At 33.7% G+C, this 12,307-nt stretch overlaps 1 protein-coding gene across 1 annotated transcript; it reads left to right on the top strand.

The window, feature by feature from the left end:
• The first annotated feature begins 6,460 nt into the window (after positions 1–6,460).
• LOC125174428 (ATP synthase membrane subunit K, mitochondrial-like) lies at positions 6,461–6,670 on the top strand. The gene has a single exon (XM_047873990.1). It carries the CDS (start codon positions 6,464–6,466, stop codon positions 6,668–6,670), a length of 207 nt encoding a protein of 68 aa, XP_047729946.1. The 5' UTR covers positions 6,461–6,463.
• Positions 6,671–12,307: the final 5,637 nt, after the last annotated feature.

Raw genomic sequence — 12,307 nt, 5'->3', positions numbered from 1 at the left:
AGGAGTAAAAACACCTAAGTCATCCATGCATTCGGTATTCTAGCTGTATACTATCTGATTTCACTCATATGTGGAATCTAAAAACAAAGGAAATGAATAAACAAACAAAAATCAGAATCAGACCTATAGACACAGAGAACCCACTGATGGTTGCCAGAGAGAAGGAGGTGGGGGGATGGGCGAATGGGTGAGGGGGTCAGAGGTACAGGCTTCAAGTTACGGAATGCATAAGTCACAAGGACGAAGGTACAGCACAGGGAATATACTCTGTGATAGTGTGAGTGGTGACAGATGGCAGCTACAGTTGTGGTGAGCACAGCACAATATATAGAGATGCTGAATCACTATGTTGTGCACCTGACGCTAACGTAACATTGTGTGTCAACCATACTCAAATTAAAAAAAAAAAAAAAAGAATTCAGGCATAGGGGTAAGAGACAAACTGGGAAGGACCATGCAGACATTTTTCTAGAAATATTGGAAAAAAGGCAAGTCTCTGATAAAAATAAGTGATATACTCTTGGTATTAAATATTTATAAGCACGTAATATTACTTCCTCATTCATGATCCTGAGTCCATTAAGGAATATTCTCCCAAGGAAAACAAAAAAGATCTTCAGAATCTAGAAAAATAACAGTGTGGACAAAAGTATCCCTTTATCTATAATTAAGGTTATCATTAGTCCTTTGGGAAAGAGTAAACTGAAGACTGATAAGAAGATCCACTGTAGCATTTATAAATCATTAAGGCCTTAGGCCAAGAGCTTTATTTTGATCTCATTTGATCTTCCTATGAGTTTCACAAATAGATGGCAGAGCTAAAGTTTGAACTTGGGTATTCTAAAGTGAATGCCTGGATTTTTTACCCCTATGCATGCTCTAGCATTTATCAAAGTTTATGAATTTGATTTTTTAATAAAATTAATTGGTATATATTATACACCTATATATATTTTACATTATATATATACATACATTTATATAATTGATAAAGTTGATATATATTATATACCTATATATTTTTACATTATATATATGCATATATATGTGTGTATAAATATGTGTGCATATATATGTGTGTGTGTGTATATATATACATATATATAGACATAAATTAAAGTTGTACATTTCACATATTCTAGACACATAGATATCCGGGCTCTGCAGATCCTATTACAATGCCAATAGAGTGTAGAGGAGGGAAAATGATTTTCCCTCTATTCTTTTGAGTTCTTGACTGCAACTTCTTGTAATAAAGACATATTTACAAGAGAAAAACAAGTTTGCTAACATGAAAACCTCATATACACATGGAGGATACCCAGGGAAAGTGAGTAATTCTCAAAAGATAGCTTTGGAATGCAGGATTAAATACTATGTTCATGTTCATAAAGGTGAGAGGGAATGCAAGTCTCTTAGGGGAGAGTAAATGAGTTCTAGGAAACATCGGTGGGCCCTTAGAAGAATGGTTGGGAGAGTATGATAGTTTGTGGCAAAGTCTGTCTGGGTATGGTGCCAATTTCTTCTCTCCCCTCCTCTGTGATCAAAGTCAATTTTGCCTGGTTGATAAAACTCCCAGGGAGGGCATCGATGCCAACTGAGTTCTGCTTTCCTTGAATGCATCTTTAGGCAGCTAAGGGGAGTTCAGGGAAAGCCTCTTCTAGCATTTGCTGTTTTTTAAGTGCCTACTTAAAAATAATCAATATGCCAAGGTGGCACATTTTGGAGTGTTATGTCCTAAAGTGCTATAATCATATTTTGGGGTAGTATATTCTGCTACTCTTCCATTTCTGCAGCTACTTCTATGGAGTTAATGGATGATAAATAATATTATTCAAATTCTCTAGTCTACAAAGATTTTAATTCCATAAACTTGTAGATACTTGATCATAATTTTTATATGCTCCTTTAAAATATATTTTTCAGTTCACTTACATTAGATGAAAAAAACCTGTTTTCATTCATGTTCTTTTTATCACTTATTTATCTCATAACCCTTAGTTTTTATTTAAAAAGTAATGGAAAATTCCCACTTTTCACTTAAAGTTTTCAATTTTTAAAAATGTTCGTAGTAACACTCACCCCTTTTAGAAAGAGTTTAAATAAAAATCTGAGTAAATCCACAGCCGGTAGAATTGGTCCTTATGCCTGATCGCAACAAATGTCTTTTCTCAAATAGCTTACAAAGGCTTAACAATAATTGCCTACTTTTCTCAGCTTTACAACATTCCATAAACCTGCCATACCACTGCGCAGAGCTGAATAAAGTCAAAGTTGAATACAATGTGTAAACTGTAGAGGGAACAGAAAAGTAATATACAATTACTGAGAGATTTATGGGCATATTTAATACACGGCAGTGAATCTTTGCAGAAAGAACAAAGCACGGCATTATGAAGTAGGCATGATAGTTTGAGCCTCACGCGCTATTTCTATGGCAGTTAAGATGGCATGAACAAAAGCAGCGGTTTGGTCCGGCATAGGTAATTCAGGGGCTTCTCTTCTTTATGAGAGAATAATACATTTGTCAGCCAGTTTGCCTCAAGATATTACAAGGCATAAAGCATCTCAGGGTGGTATATTTTGTTTTATGACAAACGAAAAAATTGAACAACCCTTGAAACATAAAGGTCTTTGGAGAAAGATCCATCTTGTTAAAAACCTGTTATTCTTTTCACCTTGAAACTGCAACATGGGCATATTGAAGTTAGTTTCTGTTGTGGTTCCTACGATGTATTCAGTCTACAGAGAAAACTGCTAGTTAGCATCATGCAAAAACTGGAATTGTTTCCTTCTATAAAATGGTAACATAATAATAAAAAATGGCCATATACTCTTGTTAAAACACATCTAATACCACGATTTTAAGTGGTGTACCGCGGCATATTTACTGAGACTCCTGAGAGAATAATCATTCATAACTACGGACACAACAGACACTGCAGAGATCAATGACCTGAACTCAACAATAAAGCCTGTCTAAAGAATTAAATCAAGTGTGCACAAACAGGAGGAAGGAAATAATATTAGTCTAGAGCAGTACTTCTCTAAATGCAATGACAGAAATTATCTAAAAGTAAAAATGCTCTATGACTATTTGGGAAGGGGGTTAGTTGATTACTAAACAGTACTTTTGTGAGAGTTCACTTTTCCACCATCTCCTTTCACACAATAATAATCTTGCTTCCCACCTATACTTTCTGCTTGTAGTTTATCCATGACATTTCATTCTGTTAGGTTCCTGCCCTAACAATGGACTCATCTGGCTTCTTCTCTTTTCATTAGTCACAGAAGTCCTAAAAGGTGAAGAAAAAGGAAATACTGTTTACTCTATATTTTTGAATATCACAGTTGATGTACTTTCTCAAGGTCTTGAAATGCTAAATGACCTAATGAACATTCCATTTAAACTCCTGAAATTGTTACAGCCTATTGGCATTCTGAGGTACTCTTTCATGTGGCTTAAGCTCTTCAAGGAATTCTAGCCCCTACCTCATGCCCAGCCCCCACCAGGACTCCCACAGGGTCTAACAAAACAGACTGAAAGCACCACAATTTAAGGAAGGATTCCTTAAATCTCATGAATAACCGCAACTATTACAAACTTATTAAAAACATGGCCTCATCTAATTTACATAAAATACAATCCAATTTAAATGCCTTGGCGTCTCAGTCAAAAAAATCCAAATAACACTTAAACATTTTCCCTATTAATATTCTGGATGTTAGCAACATTTCAGTTACTATAAGCCCATTTTAAGCTCACAGATCAGTGAGGATTTGAAAACCTGATTATACAAATGTATAGAAAATCAAGCCTATTCTTTTTCCTAATACAAATATATAATAAGATTTTCCAAAGTGAAATCAACTGCAAATACATATATTAATAGTTTAAAATATAGTAGAAATATACTATATGTCTATTAATTTCACCACAGAATTGTGTTTATTACTTTGTTTGCTTTCAAATAAATACTTTGCTCATAAAATTTGAGTAACTTGAATAATATTGATTATTGTCATAAAAACAAAATAACTTTGTATTAATTCTCAATATTTGAAGAAACATATATTGTGAGACATATTAATTATCAAAAACTTATGACTATATATAATGACGTGCTATAGCAATGTTTACAGAAACAAAATTATTTTCTGGATTATTTTAAAGGACTGAACATTAAAGTAACATATTTATGTGTAATGACTCAAATACATTTTCTAGGAATTACAGTATTATAAAGCCTTGTTTTTGTTATGTTTCAAAATACAAAATGTGGAAAACTAACTTTATTAATTACATTAATGAAAGTATCTTTCCTATTTTGTACACTCTAATTAAAACCAAAATGTTAAATTATAATAATTAGAAATAAATTGATATTAAGTAGCAGAAAAATCATTCAAAAGAAATATTTGAAAGCTAGAATTAGAATAATGTTTTGCACAAATACAGGTTCACTAAATGGACCCCATACTTTTAAAATGTTTTAATGAGATTATCCAAAAAGAGCTAATTACATTATAAGCTAAATGACATGGAGATCCTAAAATTTACATGTTTGCTAAAAGCCTGCAGATAATTAGTTTTTAAGCCTACACTACAGCACATTCAAAATATATGCTGCTTTCCTTCAATCTCTCTTTAAGCAAATAAGAACCAATAAGAAAGAATACTCAAATAAGTTATTTTAATAGAGTAGTTATTCCAATTATTTATGTTACCACAATAAAATACAAATTAATATTTCCAGAAACTTGAAGATGTGGAAGAAGATCATTTCCCCAGAAGATGTCTCGAAAATAGAAGTGTAATAACTTCCCCCAAAATTAACAATGACTCATCATGCTCAAAACTGTCAGAAAATTCATATAGCATCTATCATGTAGTCTGAAAGCAACATTTTTAGTAATTATTTTGCATAGTTATAATGGATACATTTTTCCCTCTGGCAAAGCTTACAAATGATGTTTTTTTTTTCATTCCTTGAAAGTCAATGGAGATTAAAATTACTTTTTTCTCGATAAAATTTAATTTTTATGATATTTTCTTGAAATGAGAAACTCACTATCTTTGTATAGATATGTTTTTATATGTATCTCTACCAGATACATTTTGGAATATTTACACATTTTACACAATCCTTTGATCTTTATATAAAATAATTGTATATATTTCTGCATTTTGAAAAAACATAATTTGGATGTAACTAGTATTATCAAGGTTATTAACTCTAGATAATAAGGCAAAAAAAATGACTCCCCATTAAACAAATCTAAAATCTAGGGGTGCCTGAGTGGCTCTGTCCATTAAGCTCCCAACTCTTGATTTCAGTTCAGGTCATAATCTCAAGGTTGGTGAGTTTCAGCCCCATGTTGGGCTCTGAGCTGACAGTGCAGAGCCTACTTGGGATTCTGTCTCTCCCTCTCTCTATGCCCCCCTCAAATAAATAAATAAAATAAACATATCTATCTATCTATGTACATAGATTAGATATAGATATAGATACAGTAGTTTCTGCCTAGATAATTGAATTATACTTGCTATTTTTTTTAGTTTCACTCAATTAGTATCAACTTTAGCCAGTATTTAAAATTTGATCATCACATACCCTTATATCAATATTTTTGAGTATCAATTATTGAAAGGAAAGTGTTAAGTATACAGATTAAAAATGGCAATTCTGTTGCCTGGGGAACCTTATATAAAAGTTAGGGAGATGGGAGCAAAAGGTTTCAATGTTTTGGAGAAAGTAGAATAGAGGCACACACAACCTGGCATATGAATACCGTTGAAGAATTAGTTACATATGGGTAGAAAAGTTGTGACCATCTAAACCAAGGAACTAAAGCTTAAGTCTGAGCCATATAAAGATACAAGGTAAAAATGTACATGACTGCTGTGGCGTGGAATCAGCCACGTGGAAATTAAGGTGATCAGGTTAGTTCCACCGAAATCTTACTTAAGCCTTCAAAAGCAGCAAACACTAAACTGCTGTATGGCGAGACTTTCAAATCCTACAGAAATAACGGCCTAGGCGATAATGACTTAGCAGTGAAGCACTACAAACCACTAAGGAAAAATCAGCATAAAGGATTAACTTGAGACCTTACAGCCTCAGAACTATACATAAGAGAAACAATTCAAAGAATTATTTTTTAAATGTGGGTTAAGAAGCATTAAAGTAATATAAAAATATAATATAAAAAATACTGAACAAATAGGGCGGCTTGGAAAAACAAGAAACATATTTTAAGTAAATCCAAGTTATAAAAACTTCTAAAAATGAAATTTAGGGCCATTAAAATTAAAACCTCATTGGGCATGATAAATGGCAGATTACATACAACTACAGAGAAAATGAATGAACTGCAAAATAGATTAGTAACAATTATAGGAAATAAATGACACAAATATAAAGAGCAAGTGGAATTGGTGTCTTCTATAAAGATTGAAATCATGGAAGGTCCAGGAACTGATGCCTCATTCCATTTCAGTGGTATCGAAAAATATTTCAACTCTCATACTCTTACAGGTAGAATGAATTGTGTACTGGCCACATTTCGAGGCATTGCTTTGATGGTCTTATACTTCAAGTTGAAGTATAAAAATACACCAGCTATGAACGGAACATTAACAGATTTTAAGCTGTACCTCATCTGTTAAGTTCCCATGCCTGGAGAAGCTAATGCCAACTCATCATGTAATGCTCAATTAGTATGATACATTATGCGCCTTGAAAAAAAATATAAAACAGAAATATAGAGACACAAAGAAATGGACTCATTCAAGAGAAGACAAAAGAATAGGATGATAAGGTTCAACATATGTTGAAGTGGAATGAGGGGGGGAAATGCAAACAAAAAGTGAATAGGAGAGAAGCAGTTCTTAAAAAGTCATTACTCAGAAAAGTTTCCCAAATGGATTAAATCTATGAGTATTTAGCTGGAAGAAGCAGAGTATGCAGGATAGAGAAGAACCGACAAGTGCATTGTGCAATAATTGCAGACACCAGGGCAAAGAGTTAAAAGAAAAGTCAAATGAACTGTAAGTATATGACAACTAGACTTTCACCAGACTTTTGGGCAGCCACAGCAGACGCCTGGATAGAAAGACATTTCTTCACTGTGCAGAGGGAAAATAGCAAGACATATAAAATTCTATATCCAACTTATCCATCAATCAAGAATGAAGGTGAGATAAAACACTTTTAGATGTTTATTTAGAAATAAATATATTATTCTTTCACCAAAGGACTTCCAAAAAATGTGCTTTAGAGTGGGGAATAAGCTTAGAAATTCCCTGGGGTTACAAAGTCCATGTGGAGTTTGAGCCCCACATCAGGCTCACTGCTTTCAGCCTGTTAGCACAGAGCCTGCTTTGGATCCTCTGTCCCCCTCTCTCCTGCCCCTCCTTTGCTTGCACTATCCCCAAAATAGACAAATCTTTTTTCAAAAATTAGAGAGACAATGGGGGTGAGGAGGAAGAAAAGAGAAAAGGAAAGAGAGAGACACAGAAAGAACCACAGAAAGAAAAGGATGGAGGGAAGGGAGGCAGGGAGAAAGAGAGAGAGAGAGAGAGAGAGAGAGAGAGAGAGAGAGAGAGAGAGGCAGGCAGAAAGAAAGGGCTTATAGGTTAAAAAGGAAGGCATAAAACTGTTTTCTTTCCCAGATGATGTAGTAGACCAAAGATGCGACAAGAAAACTCCTGGAATCAATAAGCAAGTATAGAAAATTTGCAGTATATTTAACAGCAATATACAAAAATCCATTTTTTTTCTATAAACCAGCAATGAAAAAATAAAATAAAACATTTAAATACCATTTGTAGTACTTCCCAAATGAAATATGTAGGCATAAAGCTAACAGAATATGTACAGAATTTATATGTAGAAAACTACAAATTACTGATGAAAAACATCAAAGATCTGTATGGACCAATATACAATGTCCATGCGTTGGAAAATTCAATATTGCTAAGATAACAGTTCTTCTCAAGTGATCCATAAATGTAATGCAAACTCAATCACAATGTCAGAAAATTCTTTTTATAAATAGCTATAAACTGATCTAAACTTCACATGGGAAGGCAAAAGATCCTAAATGTCCAATGCAATATTGAAAAACACAGAACTCAAAGGGTTGTGATATTGGCAAACTAATAGACATATGAATCAATAGAACTAGATAGTTCAGAAACAGTTTTACATAAACCTAAGCAACTGAATTTTTACAAAGGCAATTCAATTGAGAAAGGATATTTTTTCAATAAATGGATATCCATCTGCAAAAAAAGAAAAAAAAGAGAAAGAAAGAAAGAAAGAAAGAAAGAAAGAAAGAAAGAAAATCTCACCACTTACCTTACACTTTATAGAAAGACTGACTTAAAATGGATCAAAGACCTAAATGTAAAACTCAAAACAATAAAATCTCTAAAAGAAAATCTCTGTGACCTTGTGCTTGGTGATGAGTTTTATATGTAAAACCCAAAGAATGACACATTAAAGAAAAAAATTGATAGTTTGGACTTTTTTAGAATTAAAAACTTAAGCTCTGTGAAAGAATGAAAAGACAAGCCATAGACTGGAGAAAATAATTGGAGATCAGATAGCTGGTAAAGGATTTAGGTGCAAAATATACGGAGAACACTTAAACCTAACAATAAGAAAATAATCAACCAAATTTTAAAATGATCTGAACAGACAACTTGCCAACAAAGATATACAGATAGTAGAAGAGCTTGTAAAAATATGTTCGACAGCATTTGTCATTTAGAAATGCAAATTAAAACAAGATACCACTACAATCCAATTACAATGACTAAAATCCAAAAAACTCACAATATTATTTTTGATCAGAATTTAGAATAAGAGGAACTGTCACTCATTATTTTTGAGAATGCAAAAAAAATATAGCTACTTTGAATAACAGTGTTTGCAGTTTCTTACAAAGGTACACGTAATTTTACCGTAAGATCCAGTAATCTTACTGCTAGGTATTTACCCAACTGATCTGAAAGCTTATGTCCACAGAAAACCCGCATTTAAATATTTTTAGCAACTTTATTCACAATCACCGAAGTCTGTACAATCTTCACAATTTTTCCATGAATCTAAAACTATTCTAAAATTAAAGTCTTGGTTAAAAAGTAATGTCAGTCAATATTCTGAAGCTAAATCAAGAATAAACTTGATCCGGAAAGATATATTACTTGCATTTAATGTGTTTGTGGAAATAAAAAGTGATTCACTTACGGTGCTACCAACCTCACCGGCCTTAATGACAGAACAGCGTAAGCTCTTTCATTGTATCGCCAACTTTTACTTCTCGGAAACTTCCACGTTGTGAAGCATAAGCCTCCAGCTTGAGTGGCCTCAAGTCTTCCGACATTCTGGGGCCACCCTTCCTAAAATATCCACATAAAATAGTTGCATGCTCATTTCCTGAGCCAAGAGAAGCCCAGAGACCTTCTGCTCATCTCCAAGGGACTCCAGAGGAGGATGTCCTCTGAGTCACCTCCTGCTTCAGCGTCAGACTAACTGCTGCCCATTCCCTCCACCGGTCTCCCTCCTACAGCCTCCATCTTTTTTCTGTTCCCACTCCACTCCATGTTGGGCACAGCTCTTCTTACTCCATTTAAGCCTCCGCAATACTAACATCGTTTTTCGTTCTACCATTTAGCAGAAACAAAAACAACTTCAATTTCAGCGCACCTGGTAGTTGTCTTCTGTTTTCCCAGCCATGGATTTCTTAGAAACCAGCATCTTCTCAGGCCATAATAATTAGGTGACAAGATTTCTACCTTACAGTTCTGCGTCATCTTTCACCCTTCATGGCAGGTTTGATCATAAAAAATCTCAAAATTCTACTTTTATTATTCGGAGGAACTTACCCTTTTGCTTTGGCCTCTATTGCAGAGTACCCCAAAAGAGGAAGATTGTTCATTTTTACATCCAAATACATTCATCAAGGTTGTTTTCAAAATGAGGACTCGTCTATTCTGACGTGAGCCATGCCACTTCAGTCGTTTATTTTCAAAGATCGGAAAAATATAAATATAAATACTAAATATAAATACTACAAGTATAAAAAATAGTCCACTCACCCTTAAAATAATAACATCCAAGTTACCAAAACCAACAGCTAGTATCTGTGTGCACTAAATTTCAACCCCTATGCTTATAACTTTGTAAGAAAGAGTTGACTTAAGAAATATTGGAATTAAATAAGCATCAACAAATGCATTAAAAAAAAACAAAGAATTTTAGATGAATATGTGGAGAGGTGGCATGTACGGGGAATTTCTTAGATATTAAGCTAACTTTTATTCACTTTAAAAAATTCCAAACCCCTTAAATTATGTGTATAGGAAAATTAGGCCTTTTTCTAAGCACAGACACACACAGACACACACACAGATTTAGAATTTTAAAACTTCATTCATCTGAGACTCTTCTTTTAAATTTAAAATTACATTTTCAGTGAATGTTTAACTATCTTCTGGCCCACAGTGTACCAGGGAAGTAAAAAGAATGAAATGTATTACTTTATTGAATAGTTTGTCCCATCTTAAATTAACGCCCTTAAGGAGCAGAAAACTCTCAGTTTCTTCACTGCTATGTGCCTCATGTTTATCAGAATGATGAACATAAAGGAGGTATTCAATATATGTTGAAAAAGTAAATAAATGAAAGGCACTTGGGTGACTCAGTCATTTGAGGGTCTGACTCTTAATTTCAGTTCAGATCATGGTCCAGGGTCATGGGATCGAGCCTGCATTGGGGTCTGTCCTAGGTGTGAAGTCTGCTTGGGATTCTCTTTCTCCCTCTTCCTCTGCACCTTACCCCACTCAAGTGTGTGTATGTGTGTGTGTGTGCATGCACAATCATGCTTCCTCTCTCTCTCTCTCTCAATAAAAATAAATGAATGTGTGAATAAGTGAACCAAATTAGCAATATATCACTCAAGTTGAAGAATATACATGTATATATACATACACACAGATTGTATGTGTGTTAAGTATTATGCATATGTGATGTTAAATTCTTGTCAGTTATGCAAATTTATATTGAGAAACAGAGACATAGTTTTCAGCCAGAATAACATGTTTAAATCCTGACTCAATCACCTTAATGATTATAAATGAGGATAAATCAAAACACATTTGAAGGGGATTTATAAGTCCGGTCAAAATGACATAACAGGTCAAGATACTCCTACCTGAAAAATAAAAATATAGATAAGATATAAGAGACAACAGTTTTCAAGACAATAAACATCCGGCAGTAAAGGAAAGAGATCCCTGGAGACAGGAAATAAATGATATGAGTCCAATAATTGCTCCCACCTTACTGCCTAGATAGTAAGGGTTCAAAGGTAGACTACTAGAGAAAGTAGACAGAGATAGAAATTCAGAGAGCTGCAGAAAGTCCCTGTCTAGAATTCAGCTGAGTACAGACCAGCAGATATATGTAAGGAGATTATTTGAATCCAGAGAATAAACCATTCTCAAAGAATTAGTGGTAGTAGCCCAGTGCTCACATACCGCTAAGAATAATGTTTGTTTCTAACAGGGAGAAATGAAAAATTCTAGTATTCATGAGTATCTGGGAAGAAAACACTTTCCTCGGTCATACAGAATAATTATCCTCACACTGATTGCTACTCCTGTGCTACCTAAAACCTAAAAATAATATTAAGGATAGCATCTGAAAGTATCAAACTGTTTCCAAGGAACTTAATTGCATCTCAGAATGAAGTTCAATATTTATAGGGATATAAACTATCTGCAAACAACAAGTTAAATTCACAAAGTCTAATATCCAATAAAAAATGATCAGGCTTGCCAGAAAGGCAGGGAAAATGCAACCCATAATAAGGAAAAAATAGAAAATAAGTCAGAACAGATGTAAGAATTAGCAAAGATATCAAAACACTTTTGTAAACTACGTTCTATATGTTCAAAAGTTCAGTTAAGACATGGAAGATAAAATAGTCAAGGTAAATTTATAAAGAAGTAAACTACAATACATAAGATGAAACATGGACTGAATAAAATCAATAACAATAGATTTTACACTAAAAAGATGAATGCACTTGATAGCATAACTCTTAATACTATTCAAAATGCAACATAGAGCAAAAAGAGAACTTAAAAATATAAGCAGAGAGAAATCAGGGGAATGAGAGAAACTTCAAGTGGCCTAATATACATATATAATTGGAATCACTAAAGAGAGAGGGAAGAATGACACTAAGAAGAGTTATTTGAAGAAATATGGGTTGAAAATCTTCCAAATTAGAG

This window comes from Prionailurus viverrinus, chromosome C2 (genome assembly GCF_022837055.1).
Source record: "Prionailurus viverrinus isolate Anna chromosome C2, UM_Priviv_1.0, whole genome shotgun sequence".
NCBI classification, from domain to species: domain Eukaryota; kingdom Metazoa; phylum Chordata; class Mammalia; order Carnivora; family Felidae; genus Prionailurus; species Prionailurus viverrinus.
This window is presented reverse-complemented; position numbering and strand designations above follow the sequence as displayed.